The 23,967-nt window shown below is 38.9% G+C and overlaps 3 protein-coding genes across 7 annotated transcripts in view; 2 read left to right on the top strand and 1 right to left on the bottom strand.

Moving 5' to 3' along the window:
- The window catches only part of DNAH12 (dynein axonemal heavy chain 12), a 47,040-nt gene extending 29,179 nt beyond the window's left edge, over window positions 1-17,861 (bottom strand). The window contains 17 exon segments of the mRNA XM_063411967.1: window positions 5,440-5,568; window positions 6,567-6,660; window positions 7,091-7,213; window positions 7,216-7,224; window positions 7,594-7,656; window positions 8,180-8,296; window positions 9,367-9,438; window positions 9,872-10,034; window positions 10,251-10,366; window positions 10,368-10,385; window positions 11,178-11,372; window positions 12,696-12,859; window positions 12,948-13,138; window positions 14,703-14,881; window positions 15,656-15,955; window positions 16,146-16,401; window positions 17,803-17,861. Of these exon segments, the coding sequence (XP_063268037.1) occupies window positions 5,440-5,568; window positions 6,567-6,660; window positions 7,091-7,213; window positions 7,216-7,224; window positions 7,594-7,656; window positions 8,180-8,296; window positions 9,367-9,438; window positions 9,872-10,034; window positions 10,251-10,366; window positions 10,368-10,385; window positions 11,178-11,372; window positions 12,696-12,859; window positions 12,948-13,138; window positions 14,703-14,881; window positions 15,656-15,955; window positions 16,146-16,401; window positions 17,803-17,861 (2,248 nt within the window).
- LOC134557987 (dynein axonemal heavy chain 7-like) lies at window positions 561-4,007 on the top strand. 2 transcript variants are annotated; one of them, XR_010082237.1, is made up of 4 exons: window positions 561-977; window positions 2,301-2,495; window positions 3,288-3,422; window positions 3,639-4,007. XR_010082237.1 is itself a non-coding variant. In XM_063411388.1 (2 exons), the coding sequence occupies exons 1-2, from the start codon at window positions 3,301-3,303 to the stop codon at window positions 3,901-3,903; spliced, it is 387 nt and encodes a 128-aa protein (XP_063267458.1). In that variant the 5' UTR covers window positions 3,133-3,300; the 3' UTR covers window positions 3,904-4,007. The 2 variants fall into 2 exon arrangements, 1 of the variants encoding a protein (XP_063267458.1); XM_063411388.1 differs by lacking the exons at window positions 561-977; window positions 2,301-2,495 and having other exon boundaries at window positions 3,133-3,422.
- LOC134557983 (uncharacterized) lies at window positions 17,746-22,853 on the top strand. Of its 4 annotated transcripts, XR_010082234.1 has the most exons (4): window positions 17,747-18,271; window positions 20,228-20,600; window positions 20,712-20,809; window positions 22,692-22,853. XR_010082234.1 is itself a non-coding variant. In XM_063411383.1 (3 exons), the coding sequence occupies exons 1-2, from the start codon at window positions 17,900-17,902 to the stop codon at window positions 20,585-20,587; spliced, it is 732 nt and encodes a 243-aa protein (XP_063267453.1). In that variant the 5' UTR covers window positions 17,749-17,899; the 3' UTR covers window positions 20,588-20,600; window positions 20,712-21,033. The 4 variants fall into 4 exon arrangements, 2 of the variants coding, with proteins under 2 accessions (XP_063267452.1, XP_063267453.1); XM_063411383.1 differs by lacking the exon at window positions 22,692-22,853 and having other exon boundaries at window positions 17,749-18,271; window positions 20,712-21,033; XR_010082233.1 differs by lacking the exon at window positions 17,747-18,271 and adding an exon at window positions 18,278-19,645 and having other exon boundaries at window positions 20,228-20,809.
- The last annotated feature ends 1,114 nt before the right edge of the window (window positions 22,854-23,967 follow it).

Genomic DNA, 23,967 nt, shown 5'->3' on the forward strand with positions numbered 1-23,967 from the left:
CTGAGTTTTGACATGGACTTCCAGTAATGTGCAGATACTGCGTCCTGAGGATGTTCCAATGTCAATTCCAAATCTAAGTTATAAAACACAGTCAGAGCTAGAGGAAAAGAGTCAGAGGTTTGTTGATATAGATCATGTTGCCCCAGTGGTTACTTTAAAAAGATACTTAAATTGCTATTCTTCAAGAAAGTTAAAATTGGTAATACTGCTGTTATTTTGAAGTAGAGAATTAATGTATTTCTTTCCTTTTAACACATTTATCCTTATAGTGCTCTTGTTCTTACCTCTGCATGTTCTTTCCGGCAATTTTTAGTAATTTAGCTAAATACTGATATTTGTATAACAGAAGAATTGTAAGTTTTACTTTATTTTGTGGTTCATGCCCACTGTCTTTCTTCCTCTTCCTCTCTACCCCACCCCGCATTCAGAAATTAGTTTTGGAGCTGCTACTCCTGAATTTTTTTCACAGATGTATAGGTGCATAGATATACATGTGTTTCTGCTCTGCTGGTAATCAGCATGCTCCCAATGCAGGTACATGTTGGAACATTTATCTCGAATAAGCCGCATTCTGAAGCAGCCAGGGGGAAATGCTCTGCTGGTTGGAATGGGAGGAAGCGGGCGGCAGTCTCTGACTCGCCTGGCAGCGTTCATGGCAAGAATGTGTGTTTTTCAACCAGAGATATCTAAGACCTATGGTACCAGTGAGTGGAGAGAAGATCTGAAAGGGAGTATTAATAACCTGTCTACATTTTGACTTAATTTTGAGGAAGGGTGTTTTGGAACATAAAATTTTAACTGTCTTGCATTTTCAGACACTTCTGAGGAATGCAGGTGTTAAAGGCTTGAAAACTCTATTTCTAATCACAGACACGCAAATTAAAGAAGAAAGCTTTTTAGAAGATCTTGACAGTGTCCTCAGCACAGGAGAGGTTCCCAATCCTTTTGCAGCAGATGAAAAACAAGAAATTGTAGAGGTATCTTTAGAAATACTCTTTAATTTCACCTCCCTTTTAGTCTCCTTGGTCAGTTCAGTGTGAAATGTGGCTTCTGGACATTTGCACTTTATTCTGTGACTTCTTTTTGAGACCTTAGATAAATCAACTTAGTAAACTTACAGAATAGTTTGTGCCAACTACAAGCTTTAATTCTGACCTAGCACTCTGATCACATACACACGTTAAGTTGTGCATGTGGAGAATTTGTGTTGTTCACAAATACCCCGTGGCTGTAGTTATTTATGTCGTGTGTTATTTAGGACAAGATTGTGCATCATAACGTTTTCATTGATCACTGAAGTGCAAAGATGTGACATTTTTATTGGAACACATGGGCTGGCTTTCTCAATAGACTCCTACTCTCTGAGGCACTAGGGCATTGTTAGATATAATTTTGTAGTCCTGACACTTCTATTCAGAGACAAGGTGGGCAAAGGTGCTCCATGAATTTAGGCTCAAGAATAAAGATGCAATGTACTCAGGCAAATTTAAACCAAAATTAACTAAAATCAGACTTGGATTTTCACAGTAGCAGTCACAGTTTGGGAGGGAGGGGCATCAATCTTTGTACACATCAAGTTGGAAACTTCATGTTAGCAAACAATATTTGGAATGGTATGCTGTGCTGTCTTCCTATCTCTGTGACGTTTTTACTAAATTAACTAGATATGTTTCTAGTTGACCTTCAAAGTGGTTCGTGGTACACACACAAATGTTCTTTATTACAATATCTGTATCACTTGATAGATGTTACTACTGGTTTTTCCTGCACTTAAGTTATGGAGCATGTTGATACCTGGATTCATGTATCTTTCAAAGAAGTTAGATTATAATTCTTGTGATCTTTTACTATTTCATTCTTACCAGGTGTATAGTGACAATATTAAAGTAACATGGCTCTTTCCTAGTTTTACAGTTTGTGTGAACATACTCTGTAGGTGTATGCTGGAAGTTGGTAGCTATCCACAGTGTGCCAGCTGGAACAAAGTTGGTGTTTTACTCAAATCTGCTCCCTCAAAAGAATTCTTCTTTTACTCTATTGTTATGATCTACTCTCAGTTTCTCAGAGCAGCAGATGATAATTTCTGGAATGAGTTGTCAGGGTTACAGATAAATAGTGCAATCCTGTTCTCAGGCAGTATTTACTGCTTTTTCTGGTTTTCTACTTTATTTTGCCTGTTTCATTTCCACTAAAAAATTTAATTTCCTGGTGATGCTACCATTAATAGGATTGCTATAGGACTTCACATGTGGTTAATGAGAATTTATAGAACATATTTTATGCTATGTATTACTCCTAAGGGTGTTCTTGCAGCAGTTCGGTCTGGTGATAAAGGTGAAGAACTCAGTCCCTTGGCTTTGTATGCACTTTTTATGAACTTCTGCAAAGAAAACCTCCATACTGTGGTGGCATTCAGCCCAATTGGAGATGCTTTCCGCAATCGTCTGAGGCAGTTTCCATCACTCATCAACTGCTGTACTATTGATTGGTTCCAGGTATGGGAAAATACTTCTATTATTTCATCAAAAATCTGCTTCAGTTCTCTAACACTTTATTTCTAAGTGCCATTAGATTTTCTTTTGTTTTCCTTGCAGAAGTACTCCTTGTTTTTCAAAATTTTGAAATTGCATAGGCCTTGTCTGTAATATTTTGGGAACTCTTTAATGTGTGATCTCAACATTTCTACATCTAAATAAAGTTAAATTTTGTTGCTGCACATTTCTGAAGTATAAATAGTCTTAGTTTGATGGCAATTTGTAATTTTATTACATAATGTGTATCTTTTAAAGGACTAGAGAAACTCATTGTGCCTGTAAAATGATCTTAATTGTGGCTGCCTATTAAGCAGGTCATCCATTGTAGGAATGACTAGCAAATACAGATCCTGTTGTTTATCCATAGATCTTTTATAGCAGAATAAAACTTGGAGAAGCAGTATCTATGTAAGCAGCATTGCTCTCAATAAAGCCCAGTTAGCTCTATAGCTTGGCCCAGTGCTGATGTCAATTTTTCTGCCAAAGGATGACTAGACGCAGAACTGTTTGGATAGAATGGTAATGTGTAGCTTTGAGCTAGATCAACCAGGAGTTGCCAGAAAACTTCCAGAAAAGATTGCATGGATGGTGACCTTGCTGCCTGAGCTAACCAACCCTTTTCATTGTTCTTGAGACACAGCTGGGACTAGTGTGTCTCATTCTGGTGGTTTGAATGGTAAAAACTGATTTTAACATTTGAAGACTGCTAACAGTTGTATTTTACAAATTCTTCTCTCCTCATTTGTCCCTCAGCCGTGGCCTGAAGATGCCCTTGGAACGTGTGGCCAATAAGTTCTTAGAAACACTTCAGCTCACAGACACTGAGCGTCAGGGAATTGTGCCCATCTGTAAATACTTTCATACTTCAGTTTTGTCACTCTCTGAAAGGTCAGTCTATGGCTTTTGCAAACAATCATGAAGTATTATGTGACCGAGTGTCAATGCTACTCATTTATATATTAAAAATTAACATAACTATTTGCCTTCATAAAAATTAAATAATTTAAATTCTTAATTCCTATCAAATAGTTACATAGCTTTGCTAATGCTAAACTAAAAAAAAAAAATCAAAATTTAAAGTTATTCTTTTTCCTTCTTTAATAGGTTCTTACAAAGTATGGGACACCATAATTATGTTACTCCTACTTCTTATCTTGAGCTTATTGCTTCATTTCGGAGGCTTCTTACTGAGAAACGAGACAGTGTCATGAAGGCCAAGAAGAAATATGTGAATGGGCTAGATAAACTAGCTTTTGCTGAGTCACAGGTGAGTTATGACAAACATGGAACTGAAAATAGAGAATGTTTGTCAAATGCGAGTCTTTTTCTGGAGAAGTCAGTCAAAAGTGGTACCTCAGATTTTGTTTAGCTCAATCTTCAACAGTAAAACTAAGAAATGTATTTTGCCTTTTCTTTCCTACAAAAGTAGTGCTAGAGCCACAGAACTCCAAGCATATATTGTTAAATAGTATATCAACAGAGCTGTCATTTCCTTGGTGGTTAACAGGTGAGCATAGTTCTTAAAATTAGACATTGTACATAGAAGATAAAAATAGGTCTTGGAAATGTTTTGATTTGAAACTGAATGTTACGCCCTTCTACCAATAAATTAGACATGAGGTAAAATCTAGATCTTAAATAAATTGTTAGAAATTGTGCTTGACCCTCCTGGATCTCACCTATTCTTTTCATATGCATAGGTTGGTAGGATGAAAGTAGAGCTTCAGCCCAAACTAGAAGAGGCAAAAGTGGAAAATGCAAGCATGATGAAGGTAGAGTTATACCAATACAGCTTTATGGCTTTTAATATAAGCATGTATTTTATTTCATTGATGTGCGACTTTCAGAAAGTAGGGGTTGATTTGAGGTTTTTGAGCTCACTTCTTGTTTACAGAGCTTTCCAGTATTCTGAAACTGGTTATTTATGTTTGTATCCTTAGAACAGAAAGAAAACTTCATTATTTAAAATACATTCTCTGGATATACAGTCATTGCCTGAGCTCCATGCTGAAGGATGTTAGAGGAACTTTTATGATAATAGTGATTAAATCAGGTTTCCCAAGTTGATTCACAAACATTGTGAAAACCTCAAATAGTTTTTCCATATTACCAGATATGACAAAACAAACAAGAACAGTTTTGCACGGTCTGTCTTTGCATGCACAGGGATTATATGCTTGATTTTAAAAGGATCCTAAGCCCAGTTAATTTCATGGGAATTTAGTGAGATTTAGGATCAAAAATCTGGGGTGTTTTGAAAATTCCAGTATATGAAAACATAAACATGCTTCTCTAGTATGTGACTGTTGCATCACAAAAAAAGCATGATTTAATTGACATGTTATGCACTTGTTTCTGGTTTCTAAGTATTTTTACAGATACAGTGATATCTCTTCTGCCTCTAAGAAAACTGAATGTCACTTCCCTAGAACTGCAGAGAGAGCTGGATAAAGATTTGACTTATCCCTGAGAAGAAAATAAAATTCAATAGTCAGTTATAAACTATGAAGCTAAAACTCCCTGTAAAAGCTCACCCATTTTAGTAACAGCCTGATGCACAAACATGAAGAGCCTCTTGTCTCCTGAACTTCAAACATTTTAAATAGCTTTTATTAAGAGTAATCTGATATCATGCAGTTTACCTACTGTTAAAACTCCATGATGATGTTGCAGTATACTAAGAAATTATTCCCTTAACATGAATTGAAAGTATGTCAACATATTAAAAAACATCAATGTTCTTTTTATATTTTACAGTATTCCATAAGTCCTACAGTAGGTAATTTCAGTTTATTTGATTATTTAGGGCACAAGATAAAGCCCACTCATTCACAGGGTGAATACATGGAGCAAAGGAAGATTCTATAGCACTGAGGGGCAAGGATCAAAACCACACCTTTGATACCCCTGTGAAAGACTTCCATTCCCTTAATCCATTTGCATAAACCCTCTGCTGCTGAGGAAGCTTTAGCCACCACTTGTGGATCAAACTCTGGATTAGTCAGGTACTCAGTCCGAATCTTCTGCATGACAGCTTCTTGGGTAACAAAAGCATTTTATCCCATCAGATCTCATGGCTGACACTTCAAAATTGAACAGATTCATTGCCATTTCTCTACACAATGAAATAAGAGAACTTTTCAGTATTAATTGCTGTAGAAATCACTGCTTATTTGATTGTTTTGATCTTTGTATCTTGTTTCATAGTCTTTTTATGTTTTGATTCTAATCCTATCCTTATCCTTCTAATCATGCATTTGCTGTATATTCCATGTGGCAGCTTCCTAAGTGCTAAGAGCATTACAGTCACATAGAAGCCTTAATTTACACTGCTCTTTGTGTAAAACACACCAATTCCATTATTTGCTTTCTTTTTCTCAATGCACAACTCTGGGGGGATCACTATAAAAATGCATTTTTTCCTAATGTAATACAAAAGGTAATTGGTTGTGCCTACTCTTGGGGATCAGTTTTATAAAGGGCAAAGCATATTCTACAAAGGACAAAGCATATCCAATTTCCAATTAATTCAGCAAGGGGCAAGAATCACACTCTTCAATAGCAAGACCTTTGGGAGAAATTATCATATTTGAAAGATTATAAAACTAGTGTTTCTGCATTTATTGTATATCTGCCAGTACAATTAACAAAATATTACCCATTTTGTCATAATTCATTCATTTATTCATTCAATCAAAAGAATACAATTAGAAAAAAAATGTTGAGAAAGGCAGCCATCACCTGTCAATTATAAAAAGAAGTTTATAATACTGAATGGTTGATCTAGTAAAACTAGCAAAACCAAAAAAGGATAGGAAGGCTGATCATAAATCAAATGTTCATTGGTTCCACCAAAAAACCCCCAAAAACTCCTAAAACAGAATATGTGAAATGAGGCTAAAAGGACACAGGCACAGAGAAACTGATTGATTTGGACAAATGATGTTTCCAATAGAGTATTTTCTCTCTCTTTTTTTTTTTTTCCCTGCCTGCACAAAAGTTTCTACATTGTAAAAATTACCAAAAAAAGACTTACTGGAATGGGTTTCTCAGAACAGGCTTTCAATTCCTTTAAGAAATTCATGTTGCCAAGCATTTTCTGGCCTGCAGTCCAGTAATCCAAAATCTACAAAACATAGTAGGAAATACTTTTTCAGGCTTTAAAACAAATACACATACCAAAAATTACAAATTTTGTTTAATTAAAACTCCTGAATATTTAAAACTGATAACCTGCTATCTCCTTGAGATGCCAATAAAAGAGAAAATCATCATAAATCAAATATTTCCTTCTAATCATACTTTAAGCCAGAAAGTAAACAGTGTCTCAGGAAACTTAGCTATTATCTATTCTCAAGAAATGAGTGAAGCAAATTAAACCTGGCACATTACAAAATTTGGAAAACAAGGAATTCTAAAATTTTTCAGCAAAATCCTGAGTAGAGGCTATAAGCATTTGCCGACTTGAATGGACCTTGGGTTATCTTGTTTATTGGATAAGTGTTGAGAAAAACATGAATTACATTTTTATTTCAGACTATTGTCTGCCATTTTACCTTGCCTCCAGACCCTGAAGGATCTGCAATTCTTTCAGGGTTTTTTCCTCTTATGACAAAGACAGCAGCCATGACAAGTTTGACACCAGAGGGAGGATTTTTCATTGTTTTGACAACTGCTATATATCAGAAGGCTAAAATAAAAAATATGTTAAGTATTATGTCTTTCTCAGCACTCAGTAAATAACCTGTTAGAAAAAAAGAGGAATTATAACACCATTACCAATGAACATAAGTGTAACAGAGGACTTCTAGAAGGGATGATACAATGTTACCACCACAATTAATATCCATCAATATCCCCTATGCAGAGGAAATAAAACTTAATTAAATGCTAATAAACTGTAAAGTAATGATTAAATTAAATTATGTTTTAAAATTTCCAGGTCAGAATACTTTTATACACTTGTGTCATCTTAAGATATCTCATATTCTTCTAAATTTCTACTTCTTTTTAGAGAATTTAATAACACTTTCCAATGCTGAATTTTAGATCAGCTTGCCTTCAAAGTGCCAAGAGCACTGATTGCAGCCTCCATGACAGGTATTGCCTCTGCCAGGTCACTCTCATGTCACGGTGCTGTTTCGAGACCTCAGCGCCTCCACGCACGGCTAGCCCGGGCACCGCGACACGGAACGAGGATCAGTTCGTACGCTGAGCGACAATACTGATTCCTGTGGGTTCTTGTTAAGAGAGATCCTTGGCAGCGGTCTTAAAGTGACGAAGCAGAGGCAGGATGGAAGGCTGCGAGGTAGCGATGTTTATTGTGCGGCAAGGGCGATGTCACCTGCCTGCGCCTGCTCTCGCAACTGCCCCGAGGGCGGTTCTGCGTACCTTTTTATACAGATGGTGTCAGGGAGGGGTAAAGGTGAAACAACCAATAGAGGGAGTTAAAGGGACCATTAGACAGGTGCAATATTCAACTTTTGCCAACCAGGGGACAGGGAGAAATACAAAACTCGCGGGCTTTCTGACAGACAGAAAACTGACAGTTACGTCATTTGCCTCAGGGGTGGGGTACACGTGGATGAGGAGGGAACAAAGGAACATATAACAAACTCAATAAATTAAATTTCACCCACCGCCACACTCTGACATTGATTTTTCAGTGCCTGAGCTTCTTCAGCTTTTTCTGTAGCAATTTCTTCATCCACTTTTACAATTTTTCTTTTTTCTTCTACTCCTGCAGATTCTACTTCTATAATCTAAAGAAAAACCATGAGTGGGCTTTATCTTGTGCCCTAAATAATCAAATAAACTGAAATTACCTACTGTAGGACTTATGGAATACTGTAAAATATAAAAAGAACATTGATGTTTTTTAATATGTTGACATACTTTCAATTCATGTTAAGGGAATAATTTCTTAGTATACTGCAACATCATCATGGAGTTTTAACAGTAGGTAAACTGCATGATATCAGATTACTCTTAATAAAAGCTATTTAAAATGTTTGAAGTTCAGGAGACAAGAGGCTCTTCATGTTTGTGCATCAGGCTGTTACTAAAATGGGTGAGCTTTTACAGGGAGTTTTAGCTTCATAGTTTATAACTGACTATTGAATTTTATTTTCTTCTCAGGGATAAGTCAAATCTTTATCCAACTCTCTCTGCAGTTCTAGGGAAGTGACATTCAGTTTTCTTAGAGGCAGAAGAGATATCACTGTATCTGTAAAAATACTTAGAAACCAGAAACAAGTGCATAACATGTCAATTAAATCATGCTTTTTTTGTGATGCAACAGTCACATACTAGAGAAGCATGTTTATGTTTTCATATACTGGAATTTTCAAAACACCCCAGATTTTTGATCCTAAATCTCACTAAATTCCCATGAAATTAACTGGGCTTAGGATCCTTTTAAAATCAAGCATATAATCCCTGTGCATGCAAAGACAGACCGTGCAAAACTGTTCTTGTTTGTTTTGTCATATCTGGTAATATGGAAAAACTATTTGAGGTTTTCACAATGTTTGTGAATCAACTTGGGAAACCTGATTTAATCACTATTATCATAAAAGTTCCTCTAACATCCTTCAGCATGGAGCTCAGGCAATGACTGTATATCCAGAGAATGTATTTTAAATAATGAAGTTTTCTTTCTGTTCTAAGGATACAAACATAAATAACCAGTTTCAGAATACTGGAAAGCTCTGTAAACAAGAAGTGAGCTCAAAAACCTCAAATCAACCCCTACTTTCTGAAAGTCGCACATCAATGAAATAAAATACATGCTTATATTAAAAGCCATAAAGCTGTATTGGTATAACTCTACCTTCATCATGCTTGCATTTTCCACTTTTGCCTCTTCTAGTTTGGGCTGAAGCTCTACTTTCATCCTACCAACCTATGCATATGAAAAGAATAGGTGAGATCCAGGAGGGTCAAGCACAATTTCTAACAATTTATTTAAGATCTAGATTTTACCTCATGTCTAATTTATTGGTAGAAGGGCGTAACATTCAGTTTCAAATCAAAACATTTCCAAGACCTATTTTTATCTTCTATGTACAATGTCTAATTTTAAGAACTATGCTCACCTGTTAACCACCAAGGAAATGACAGCTCTGTTGATATACTATTTAACAATATATGCTTGGAGTTCTGTGGCTCTAGCACTACTTTTGTAGGAAAGAAAAGGCAAAATACATTTCTTAGTTTTACTGTTGAAGATTGAGCTAAACAAAATCTGAGGTACCACTTTTGACTGACTTCTCCAGAAAAAGACTCGCATTTGACAAACATTCTCTATTTTCAGTTCCATGTTTGTCATAACTCACCTGTGACTCAGCAAAAGCTAGTTTATCTAGCCCATTCACATATTTCTTCTTGGCCTTCATGACACTGTCTCGTTTCTCAGTAAGAAGCCTCCGAAATGAAGCAATAAGCTCAAGATAAGAAGTAGGAGTAACATAATTATGGTGTCCCATACTTTGTAAGAACCTATTAAAGAAGGAAAAAGAATAACTTTAAATTTTGATTTTTTTTTTTTAGTTTAGCATTAGCAAAGCTATGTAACTATTTGATAGGAATTAAGAATTTAAATTATTTAATTTTTATGAAGGCAAATAGTTATGTTAATTTTTAATATATAAATGAGTAGCATTGACACTCGGTCACATAATACTTCATGATTGTTTGCAAAAGCCATAGACTGACCTTTCAGAGAGTGACAAAACTGAAGTATGAAAGTATTTACAGATGGGCACAATTCCCTGACGCTCAGTGTCTGTGAGCTGAAGTGTTTCTAAGAACTTATTGGCCACACGTTCCAAGGGCATCTTCAGGCCACGGCTGAGGGACAAATGAGGAGAGAAGAATTTGTAAAATACAACTGTTAGCAGTCTTCAAATGTTAAAATCAGTTTTTACCATTCAAACCACCAGAATGAGACACACTAGTCCCAGCTGTGTCTCAAGAACAATGAAAAGGGTTGGTTAGCTCAGGCAGCAAGGTCACCATCCATGCAATCTTTTCTGGAAGTTTTCTGGCAACTCCTGGTTGATCTAGCTCAAAGCTACACATTACCATTCTATCCAAACAGTTCTGCGTCTAGTCATCCTTTGGCAGAAAAATTGACATCAGCACTGGGCCAAGCTATAGAGCTAACTGGGCTTTATTGAGAGCAATGCTGCTTACATAGATACTGCTTCTCCAAGTTTTATTCTGCTATAAAAGATCTATGGATAAACAACAGGATCTGTATTTGCTAGTCATTCCTACAATGGATGACCTGCTTAATAGGCAGCCACAATTAAGATCATTTTACAGGCACAATGAGTTTCTCTAGTCCTTTAAAAGATACACATTATGTAATAAAATTACAAATTGCCATCAAACTAAGACTATTTATACTTCAGAAATGTGCAGCAACAAAATTTAACTTTATTTAGATGTAGAAATGTTGAGATCACACATTAAAGAGTTCCCAAAATATTACAGACAAGGCCTATGCAATTTCAAAATTTTGAAAAACAAGGAGTACTTCTGCAAGGAAAACAAAAGAAAATCTAATGGCACTTAGAAATAAAGTGTTAGAGAACTGAAGCAGATTTTTGATGAAATAATAGAAGTATTTTCCCATACCTGGAACCAATCAATAGTACAGCAGTTGATGAGTGATGGAAACTGCCTCAGACGATTGCGGAAAGCATCTCCAATTGGGCTGAATGCCACCACAGTATGGAGGTTTTCTTTGCAGAAGTTCATAAAAAGTGCATACAAAGCCAAGGGACTGAGTTCTTCACCTTTATCACCAGACCGAACTGCTGCAAGAACACCCTTAGGAGTAATACATAGCATAAAATATGTTCTATAAATTCTCATTAACCACATGTGAAGTCCTATAGCAATCCTATTAATGGTAGCATCACCAGGAAATTAAATTTTTTAGTGGAAATGAAACAGGCAAAATAAAGTAGAAAACCAGAAAAAGCAGTAAATACTGCCTGAGAACAGGATTGCACTATTTATCTGTAACCCTGACAACTCATTCCAGAAATTATCATCTGCTGCTCTGAGAAACTGAGAGTAGATCATAACAATAGAGTAAAAGAAGAATTCTTTTGAGGGAGCAGATTTGAGTAAAACACCAACTTTGTTCCAGCTGGCACACTGTGGATAGCTACCAACTTCCAGCATACACCTACAGAGTATGTTCACACAAACTGTAAAACTAGGAAAGAGCCATGTTACTTTAATATTGTCACTATACACCTGGTAAGAATGAAATAGTAAAAGATCACAAGAATTATAATCTAACTTCTTTGAAAGATACATGAATCCAGGTATCAACATGCTCCATAACTTAAGTGCAGGAAAAACCAGTAGTAACATCTATCAAGTGATACAGATATTGTAATAAAGAACATTTGTGTGTGTACCACGAACCACTTTGAAGGTCAACTAGAAACATATCTAGTTAATTTAGTAAAAACGTCACAGAGATAGGAAGACAGCACAGCATACCATTCCAAATATTGTTTGCTAACATGAAGTTTCCAACTTGATGTGTACAAAGATTGATGCCCCTCCCTCCCAAACTGTGACTGCTACTGTGAAAATCCAAGTCTGATTTTAGTTAATTTTGGTTTAAATTTGCCTGAGTACATTGCATCTTTATTCTTGAGCCTAAATTCATGGAGCACCTTTGCCCACCTTGTCTCTGAATAGAAGTGTCAGGACTACAAAATTATATCTAACAATGCCCTAGTGCCTCAGAGAGTAGGAGTCTATTGAGAAAGCCAGCCCATGTGTTCCAATAAAAATGTCACATCTTTGCACTTCAGTGATCAATGAAAACGTTATGATGCACAATCTTGTCCTAAATAACACACGACATAAATAACTACAGCCACGGGGTATTTGTGAACAACACAAATTCTCCACATGCACAACTTAACGTGTGTATGTGATCAGAGTGCTAGGTCAGAATTAAAGCTTGTAGTTGGCACAAACTATTCTGTAAGTTTACTAAGTTGATTTATCTAAGGTCTCAAAAAGAAGTCACAGAATAAAGTGCAAATGTCCAGAAGCCACATTTCACACTGAACTGACCAAGGAGACTAAAAGGGAGGTGAAATTAAAGAGTATTTCTAAAGATACCTCTACAATTTCTTGTTTTTCATCTGCTGCAAAAGGATTGGGAACCTCTCCTGTGCTGAGGACACTGTCAAGATCTTCTAAAAAGCTTTCTTCTTTAATTTGCGTGTCTGTGATTAGAAATAGAGTTTTCAAGCCTTTAACACCTGCATTCCTCAGAAGTGTCTGAAAATGCAAGACAGTTAAAATTTTATGTTCCAAAACACCCTTCCTCAAAATTAAGTCAAAATGTAGACAGGTTATTAATACTCCCTTTCAGATCTTCTCTCCACTCACTGGTACCATAGGTCTTAGATATCTCTGGTTGAAAAACACACATTCTTGCCATGAACGCTGCCAGGCGAGTCAGAGACTGCCGCCCGCTTCCTCCCATTCCAACCAGCAGAGCATTTCCCCCTGGCTGCTTCAGAATGCGGCTTATTCGAGATAAATGTTCCAACATGTACCTGCATTGGGAGCATGCTGATTACCAGCAGAGCAGAAACACATGTATATCTATGCACCTATACATCTGTGAAAAAAATTCAGGAGTAGCAGCTCCAAAACTAATTTCTGAATGCGGGGTGGGGTAGAGAGGAAGAGGAAGAAAGACAGTGGGCATGAACCACAAAATAAAGTAAAACTTACAATTCTTCTGTTATACAAATATCAGTATTTAGCTAAATTACTAAAAATTGCCGGAAAGAACATGCAGAGGTAAGAACAAGAGCACTATAAGGATAAATGTGTTAAAAGGAAAGAAATACATTAATTCTCTACTTCAAAATAACAGCAGTATTACCAATTTTAACTTTCTTGAAGAATAGCAATTTAAGTATCTTTTTAAAGTAACCACTGGGGCAACATGATCTATATCAACAAACCTCTGACTCTTTTCCTCTAGCTCTGACTGTGTTTTATAACTTAGATTTGGAATTGACATTGGAACATCCTCAGGACGCAGTATCTGCACATTACTGGAAGTCCATGTCAAAACTCAGGCATGGTTTATCTCAGAATATGAAGCAAGGCCTGTAGATCACCTGCTTAAGCACAGGGCATGGGGTAATTAAAGCAAGTTTAAAAGTAGTCTCAAAAAAACTTTCAAACATTTCAAGAAAGATAAATTCTAGTTTATTTTTACTGGTTAGAAAAATAAACAAATTCAGATGTTATCCATGAGATTGAACTCTAAGGCTACAGTCAAACATGCTCTCCTGGTTGCTGTTCAGTGATGTCACTGGAATATTGCTTCTACAGCCAGTGGCCTCTGATCAGAGGCTGCCAGCTCTTCCAACTGAGAGCCTAGTTGTATATACAGGCACTCAGAAATACAGCTTGGCAAATGACCTAGACTAAAAGAAGCTGTTATTAGAACTGTTTAAAGTAACCCTAATCACCTTCATCACTAAAGGAACCCAAATCACCTTCACCAAGTATCTACATGTCAAGTTACCCTGGCAAATAGGAAGAGGTGGTAATCTCTAGTAACAGGGAGGAGAAAGGATTCTGACCTCTTAATCTCTCTCAGTTGTAGCTCTGCATGATCACTAGTTAAGGTAACAATAATGGCCTCCAGAGTCTAAAATTTCGCAGAACTAGCTGCAGCACCAGCTGAGTGCATGGCTGTGCTGCATAACAACAAAGCAGACAGACAGCTATGATTGTGAACATCTCCCTCTTGGGATGCTTGTCCTTGGGGAATGAACGTCCAGTGACATCCATCTTCACTGGTGACAGAGGCCTAGGAGAAGTACAGCACCTACTTGATTCAGTACACAATGTTTCTGTAACAACTCAGGAAAATATTCAAAGAGCCTTAGGAGAAAAGCTTCTCATTTTTTACTCTCAGATAGAAAAAGGAGAAGCATAAGAGAAAAATTGGTTTACTTCCATGCAAAAAGGTGTAACAAAACACTTTTAAGGATGCATAAAGGGGAGGAAACACACCAAAAACCAGAGTCCACAAAATTGAATATACTGAATTATCAACTACTGCTTAAAGCTCTTAAAAAAACAGATCATAAACACCTGAAAACAACAAGGTTCATTCTTGTTTTCTGGGTTTGATTATATTCATCCAGACACTGCTCCACGACATCACTGAACTCCTCAATGCTTGGAACCTCAGCATAAAGCCTTTCATCTCCCTTAAGTTCTGGAATCATGTAGTCACCAAAACACAAACTTCTCATGTCTTCTTCTGTTACCTGTGGCAAATATTCAACAAAGTATGAAGTCAAGGTTAATATTTAATGAATGTATTCCTCATTGAAATTTTAGAAAACAAAGGAAAATTTAGACAAATACCCCAGACACAAAATAAGCACTCCAAAATATTTTGACTCACAGACAACACCCTCCTCAAAATTATGTTTCCTGCATTGAACTATACACTTATTCTTAAATTGTTCTTGGGAAACAATTGGCTCCAATAGCCACCAACAGTCTCATAATCATGACCTTCAGATTACACCAAATTTGTACACGTCTATATTATGAAATGGACAACTAAGACCACAAAGTTATTTCTTCCATAAATGAAAGAAATGACAAAGGACCTAAAAAAGGAACAACAAAAAAAGGCATAGAATCTAACACAACTATATAGAATTTTGGATACTAAAGTTTAATAACAATTACAGGATGCAGATGTACAAATTTCTTTTAAGGAAAAGTAGTAAGTTTAAAAGTATTTTATTTAAAATTATATATATTATATACATTATTTTAAATATTATATATTATTATATATAAAAGTATCACATTTTAAAAGTAATATTTTTAAAGAATGCTTATGTGCAATAGTTAAACTCTCCCAAACAATTTTCATTTCTTCTTTTTTTATCTCGTGAAGACATTTTGCCAAATTCAACTCAAACTTTCATGTGCATTTGAATCAAAATTTCACCTATGATTAACTTTCATATCCTAAATTTGCAATAAAAGCAATTATTTTGCAACAGGTCAAACATGATACCCACAGGTGAGTTTCCTTCCTTAAGGTGTGCAAAAACTTTATCGAATGCTTCTTTGAAATGTTCTTTTACAATATCTTTCACTAGATTGAACAACCAGGCTCTGTCATCATCTTCCACCAGACGGTCATAGAAGACACGAAACACCTCGTGTACAAACAGCTGAATCATCACACGTTTGCTTTCAACTGCACTTTTCTTAGTGAGCAAACAGCCATAGATAACCCGTGAAAAGTCACGCAGGTTGAAGGTATAATGAAATTTGGCTGGTGTGGGCAAAAGATTTTTGATGGCTTTCTTATACACCTTCAGACAACAACAACAGAGAAAAGCAATGTCGAAAAAGTAGCACGGACTGTATTATTATAATAATTCCTAAATGCCTTTGAAAATGTTATTTCTCCAAAAACAACCTTTTACACTACATTATTGTAGAACTAAAGGAACTTCAGTGAACAAATTGAAGGAAACTTCCAGTAACATATTTGCCTCTTACCTCTAAAGTGGCAGTGACAATTTGATTTCCAGCCGTGGAGAGGTCAGAAGCAAAGTCATTAACTCTTAGGTAAAGGGCTACTACAGTAGAGAAGATGCGGATCATTGTTTCATCACCGAAAGAGTTGATGGTGCAAATGTTGAAGTGTCGCAGGAACCTAGGGCTGACAGGATTCCTCCCACCCCCTGGAGGCCCCATGGCAGCCAGTAACTGGACGTCAACAAGGGTGATTTTAGAGGTGTCCTTAAAATCATACCTTCAAAATAAAATGCCATATGACACTTAAATACAAATATACGACATTTTTTACACCTTAGATGCATCTATATGACAGAGCCTCTCTGCATGCATAAAAAAAAGTATTTAAAAAATATAAAAACACAGTAGGCATTATATAATATATTATATATATTTTGTCTTTTTAAAATCAAACAACCTCTCCTCCCTACAACAAAACAAAACAAAACAAAACACCCCCTAGTCCTTTAATTGTGTACCAGTTAATCTCAACATATTTTTTCAGTCCCAAAAGAAAGACTATTTGTTTAAATTGTGTTCCATAAAACCTGATATGAAATTTTGAGTATTAAAACTGTAACATGCCAAGATATATTATCCCTATTCAAGAGCAATAGATATTTGAGCAGTGCCTGAAATCATAAGAGTAGTTGTATTTGAGAAGTGCCTGGAATCATAGAATAATCCAGACTCAGGAAAACACCTGTTCTAATCTTCCAATATAAGCAAAGCCCAAAACCTCAAAAGCAGCACAGACTTTCAACTTATTTTATTTCATGCCTATTATCAGATCTGATTTCACTGTGAATTTTTAAAAAAATGAGATCTTGCTAAAAAATTAGTGACTAATAGTAACATGGATAACAGGGGAAACCAACATAAGAAATAAAATCAGAAGTCTTATATAACTGCATATATATAGATACATCCAGAAAACTGCCAACTTGCTCTAAAGAGGAAGAGAAAGAAAAAGAACAAGAAACTGCACTGGAAAAAAATTATAATAATCAAGGTGTAAATGAATCATTTTATTTAACGTATACTAACTCTGCTGAAGTTCAACAATAGAAAATTCTAAAACACTCAAAATTAATTTGATCATGAGTTTCCTAAACTGAGAAGTCCTTAGAGAGTAATATACAAGTTGCTTCAATTTTAAATAATGTATTTTTATATAAACTAAATCTGCATTAACATTTACAAACCACCTCAAAAAAGTTTTGAAAATAAAATTCAAGATAATAAGTAAGTGTAACTGCAAATACAGCAACGAAAAAAAAGCTCAGTTGTATTTCAAATAATTACCAAAATCCATGGTCAAAGAACTGTCTTAAAAGTTCTATAGGAGGCTGTGGCGGTGTGTGAAATTAATTTTATTAAGTGTGTTATATGTTCCGGTTGTTCCCTCCCTCCCACGTGTGCCCCTGAGGCAAGTGACGTAACTGTCAGTTTTCTGTCTGTCAGAAAGCCCGCGAGTTTTGTATTTCTCCCTGTCCCCTGGTTGGCAAAAGTTGAATATTGCACCTGTCTAATGGTCCCTTTAACTCCCTCTATTGGTTGTTTCACCTTTACCCCTCCCTGACACCATCTGTATAAAAAGGTACGCAGAACCGCCCTCGGAGCAGTTGCGCGAGCAGACGCAGGCGGGAGAGGTCGTGTTTGCTGCTCAATAAACATCGCTACCTCGCAGCCTTCCATCCTGCCTCTGCTTCGTCACTTTAAGACCGCTGCCAAAGATGTCTCGAAACAAGAGCCCACAGGAGTCAGTATCGTCGCTCGGCGCACGAGCTGATCCTCGTCCTGTGTCGCGGTGTACTGGGCTGACCGTGTGTGGAGACGCTGAGGTCTCGAAACCTAGCACCGTGACCGACGGAGCTCTCGAAAGCCCACGGAAAAAGGACTGGCAGACCCCGCGCCAGGCGCGTGGTCTGAAATCGCGGTCCATGAGCGTTGCAAGCAGCTTCGGTCGAAGCAGCCTCGTGGACTCGACGAAGAGCTCCCGGAGCGACGGGGAGGTAGCGCCACCCTCTTCGCACTCGAGGGAAGGCGTCTCCCCCAAAAGCAGAAGTACCCCGAGATCGGTTTTTGCATCCGCCGCCGGGAATTTGGTAAGTTATCCCCGCTGTTTCTGCGGAGCGAGTTTCGGTTTTGGGAAGCCGCCGTCGGAGCGAGTCCGCGGAGAGGCTGGTCGCGCGACCGCCGGGAGCGGAGCGCTTTTGCTCGTTCGCCGGTTTTCGGTTTTTCCTGGCGCTTTTCTTTCTTTCCGTTTGTTTTCGCGATTTTTGTTTTGTGCGCGAGCGCGGGTGTGCGCGTGTGTGTGCAGCCGCTCGCGTGGCGGTCGGCGGTCGCTCGGAAGGAGCGCGTTTGTGGCAGCCGCTTTTTCTTTTCGCGCTGTGCGCCGGTCGGGTTCGCGGATTTAGCGAGTGCGAGGTGCCGGTCTTCTAAAGACGCGGTGGTTTTTTTCTTTTAAACATGTATTTTCTCGATCTCGGTTTGGGGAAAGTGCCGATTTAAGATCTAAACGGGGAAGGAAGGACATGGGTGCCTCTTCCTCGTCGGTACAGGATGGGATTTTTAAGGTTCTAGTTGAGTTGTTAGAATTTAAGAAAGCTAGGTTTTCTAAAAGTTGTGTAAAGCGATTTTCGCAATGGCTCTGTGTGATCTTCCCAGAAATCTCGCGAGCACACGCCCACAGCCCGCATTTTTGGAGCGCTGCGGAGCAGAAATTGGCAGATTTGGCAGATGCAAAAAGCAGAGACCCGCAAAAATTTGCGGCCTTAATTCTGCAGCTCAAAGCCGCAGCGGCGGACTTCAGAGAACTTGAAAAAGAGCCATTGCGAGGACAGCTTGTCCCGGTTCGCCCTTCCCGCAGCCCCAAACCCTCTCCCCGCAAAAAAGGAATTTTAAGGAAAGCGGCAGACAAAAGGTCTACCAGCCCCGGCTTTTTTCAAAATTTCCTGTTCCCCCCCGCCTGCGTAGTCTGGGCCGGACTGCGCGGGATGCTTCTAGGAGCCCTGGCCCGGCGTCTAGAAGTCCTTCCCCCACCCCGATTTCTCCCAGTTCCAAGCCAAAAGTTTATTTTAAAGTTGCTGCGCCACAGACGCCTCGTGGTGGTGGCTGTGGCGTCCAAGATGCCGGGGACCGCGTGGTCCGTTCACCATCCCCCGCTCCTTGTCCCCACAATCCTCTTTGTTCTCCCCACCCTTCCCCTTCACCCCACCCCCTCCCGTCCTCTACCCCACCCACCTGCCCTGCCCCCGAGCCCGCCCATGGACCCGCCTGCCAGGCGGGGCCAGGGGCGGAGTCCCCGGCGTGTCCCCACCCCGGAATTCGGTCATGTTGTTTGTTTGGTTCCCACGGTGACGCTTCCGGTTCCCACGGTCGGAACCAGGACGTAAACAACCGGGAACCAGGGAGTCAGCAGGCTTGCTTCACTGCTGCTCCGGTGACATTCAGGCGCTCCCGGGGGAACACCAGTGACGGTCTGAATTGGCAACCTTTTTCCCAAGAGTTGATTAAGGATCTCTGTAAAGCCCACAGATAGTACGGAAGGGAAAGCCCGTACTTCCGTGGTCTCCTTACAGCCGATCTTTCTAACGCGGCAGTTGTTCCTGCTGATTTAAAGCAGGTGTTTTCATGCTTCATGAATGTCACAGAGTTCAAACTCTGGGAAGCGGCAGGTGCGGGAAACACTTCCACGCCTTTTACAACAGCCAGATACCGCAGTGGATGGACAAGGGAATGCGATGTCCCTTGAGCTCCTTTGTGGTGAAGGCCAGTGGACTTCTCCTTCCACACAAGCCTTACTGATTTCCTCTGCAGCCCTCACAGCAATTAGAGATCAGGCTTGCAAAGCGTTTTTTAGCCTCCAAACCCATGCTCCCATGCCACCTTATACCACGATCAGAGTTCAGCTGAGCCTTTTGTAGATTTTGTGGAGGAATTGATCCGTGCAATTGAGGTGCAGGTCAGGAATGAGAGTACAAGAGATCAGATATTAGAAGAAATCGCATTTATTAATGCAAATGATTTGTGTCGTTCAGTAATTTTAAGTCTTCCTCTAGATCCACCCCGCACACTTCATTCCATGCTCCAAGTGTGTCAGGTCAAGGTTCCTTTCCTCAGCCGTGGGACTCAGCCTCGACCACCTCTGGCATCTTCTCTCCCGCGACCTCCACATGGGGCTCAAGCGTCCCTTGCAGGCCAGACACTGCACAAGCCTTTCCAACGCCGCTCGTCCTTCCGTGGCGAGCAGCAACAGCAGTGCTGCTTCTGCGGAGAAGAAGGACACTGGGCTGCCTCCTGTCCTCACAAACACCAAGGACAGACGACAACGCCCCGAACACCTGGGACTCCTCCACCTTTTCAGCTACAGCCAAAAAAGTAAAGGAGGAGCACGGGTCCACCCAGCGCGAGGACTCTAATCGGGTGGACCAGGTAAGGGGGTCAACCAATTTGTGATAATTCACCGGACTGGAGATTTCTCTCTCCTGAATTTGAACTTGCAAAACCAATTTTAACAACTAATTCTCTTTACGAATCTTACAGGTTGCAGATCACAGAGCATGTGATTCTAAGTGACCACGACTGGCATTTTGTTACCGCAGATCCTTGCAGTGTCAGCGACTGGCCATTGGTAGAGTGCAGTAAGTACATCGTCGTTGGGGACTGCAAACACACTCCGCAAGAGATTGAGGTTCTTCCTGGGCGACTTGTTAACTGTCCCAAGCGCCTCATCCTCTGGCTGCGTTGTATTCGCCCACCCACAATCTTGCCAAAAGGGCAGATAATTGCACAGGCCATCCCATTCGGGTGCTTTGGCCTCCAGAACAACACAGTCACAGTTAACACAGTACACAAAGTAACAACACAGAAACCCAGGGTGAAGTGTACATTTATATTGGGTGGGGAATCCTTTGATAAAAATCTCCTTTTTGACACAGGATCAGACTTAACTCTCGTCCCAATCAAAGATTGGCCGACGCACTGGCCGCTGGAGGACGTGGCAGGTCACGTGCAAGGTGTGGGAGGCTTCAATTGGCACTGCAATCTAAGAGCGTGGTGAAAGTAAGGGGACCAAATGGACAATTGGCATCTGTACGTCCTTTTGTTTTAGATTATGAGGAGCCACTGCTTGGTAGAGACCTCATGGCCCAGTGGGGAGTTCACAATTAGCATTCCTGAACCCCCACAAAATTTTTGGGCAGCGGCCACTGAGAATTGCTACATCAAAAAACTGAATTGGAAAACTGATAACCCAGTCTGGGTGGAACAGTGGCCGCTTTCTAAAGAGAAATTACAGGTGCTTCAGGAGCTTGTAGAAGAGCAGTTGAAAAAAGGGTCACATCGAGGAGACTAATTCTTCTTGGAATTCACCTGTCTTTGTCATTCGCAAGGCTGACAAGACACGGTGGCGGCTCCTTCACGACCTCCGCCAAATTAATAATGTTATCGAAGATATGGGGTCTCTCCAACCAGGAATGCCCTCCCCAACCATGCTCCCTCGAGATTGGAATCTGGCAGTCATTGACATAAAAGATTGTTTCTTCCAAATTCCCCTACACCCTGACGATGCTCCACGTTTTGCCCTTTCGGTTCCTTCCATCAACCGAGCGGCCCCAAGGAAACGATGTCACTGGCGTGTGCTACCACAAGGTCTGAAAGTCTCTCCAGTTCTGTGTCAGCAGTTTGTCGCTTCCTTGTTTTATCCCCTGTGAGAGCAGCCGCGGAGGAAGTTATCATCCATCATTATATGGATGATATACTTGTGTGTGCCCCGACAGATGATGCACTGACATACGTATTTTTGTGTTAGGCTTGGCAAAATTCACTTTTATTCAAAATTTCTCTATTTTGAAATTTCTTAATTTCCTCTAGGGCAGGGTATTTAATCTTTTCAATATTCACTGACTAATACCCTAAAAGCTGCTCCGTGGTTGGTGACATGGTCTCTCTGTCTTAATGTTTAAATACAAAATATTGTACTTGTCAGCATGGAATTGTCCTTGGTTCTCTGCTGAAATTTAACACTAACAATAAAATATTTCAAGACTAAGGTTATTAATCTTTGGACATATATCTGGCAAAAATAGTGGACAAAAATCCTCCATAAGGGGAGTGGGTCTTGGCCAAAGAAATAGGTATTTTTGCTTTTGATTGACAGTTTTATTATAAAAGCTCTACAATCCACAGAATTATTTTACCTAACAACAGCTAGGCAAAATGGGTGTTACCTTAGGCTACTTAATATAAATATTTCAATACTAATTTGAGTTTCCACTGACCCTCAGAGACAAAGTCTTAATTTAAAAGCTGTACATAAATTTGAAGTTTAGTGCATGTTCTTCAAATTAAGGGAATTATGTAAAAGGCTACTTTTTATACAGGCTAAGGTACAATCTATGACCTCAGCTGAAAAAATCCTGAAGCCTGTTAAGTTTTTTTCCTAAGTAATGATCTTTAACCTAAGGTTAAATGAATTATTGATAGATGCACTTTCTAAAACAGAAAAATACTTTCCCTCTACAGGACCGACCACAAGAGAAGATTCCTATTTTGTTCCTATTCCATTTTCCCCCACCAAGACTCCTTTTTCTTGTTTAATAACAATAATTCTGCATAACATACTCAACTTCTCTGAATAAATGCCATTCACTCTTCTATTCTAAAAAATGCAAATGAAAGAATTTAACTCACTCTTTCTTGGCTTTCTTTATCATCCATCTGTACAAAAAGAAATGAAAAATTGTTACATATAAAGAACATATAAACAAAAATACTGTAAATGTAAAATTTAGCAAATATTATTCCTAAACAAAGATTCTATTCTGTAGATATACAGGTATACATTTCAACTGGATTACCTGAGTATATAAATACATTTATGAATTACTGAGGAGTAAAACAATTGTCTTGAAGTAAATTCAAAGAAGGAAAATAAATGTCCCAATAACAAAGAACAGAATAGGCAAGACTTAATAAAGAAATACTTTCTTATAGTGGAAGGCAGTTCTGTTTGATCCATATCTGTTGCATCCTTATCTGTTTCATCCATGTCTGTTGCATCCTTATCTGTTTCATCCATGGTTTTGTAATGGACTCCGAGAGCTCGATCAATTCTAAAGTAAACCACAGCATCAGAAGTGCAGAAAGACTACAAATGATATATTAAAAACAATCCGAACACTTAAATCGATGCAACCTATTTTTTCATTACTAACTCCTTGATCACTAAATCTCACTACAACTATATCAAGCAAACACTGTTATTTGTCAAATGTCTAATGTGTACTGTCTCTTTCACCTGAATTTCAACATGTCTTAAATTACATTAAACTCACAGTATCCGATTAATCGTCTGCTCCTGCTCCTTGGTTCTGTGGTCCGCCAGTCGTTTACTCTGTGGTGGAGGCTTTTTAGGTGTGACTGGTGGAGCCTGGAGCACGGGGATGAAACGAAATTGTCGAAGTCCATTTCTTGGTGCTTGCTTTATCGGAGCGTGCCATCTAAAACCATAACAAAACCAAAAAAGACAACAACAGTTCATGTACAGAGATGTGAGGAGAGAGGAGAGGCCCAACAAATTTGTGTTCTGCCACTGGGCTAAGGTTCCGCTAAAAAAACATGCTTCTGTGGCGGCTTAATCGCCTGAGTAGGGCTATTCCTGAGAGTCGGGTTCCCCTGGAAACACAATGCAAAAACTCACCACTGCATTTAAACAGCTTCCCACGGAACAGAAAATCAAAGCTACCTCCTAAATCAGTGGTATGTCCTCAAAACGCACCAAACCGGGCTGGTGGTGGAT

Source organism: Prinia subflava, chromosome 14 (assembly GCF_021018805.1).
Source record: "Prinia subflava isolate CZ2003 ecotype Zambia chromosome 14, Cam_Psub_1.2, whole genome shotgun sequence".
Taxonomy (NCBI): Eukaryota; Metazoa; Chordata; class Aves; order Passeriformes; family Cisticolidae; genus Prinia; species Prinia subflava.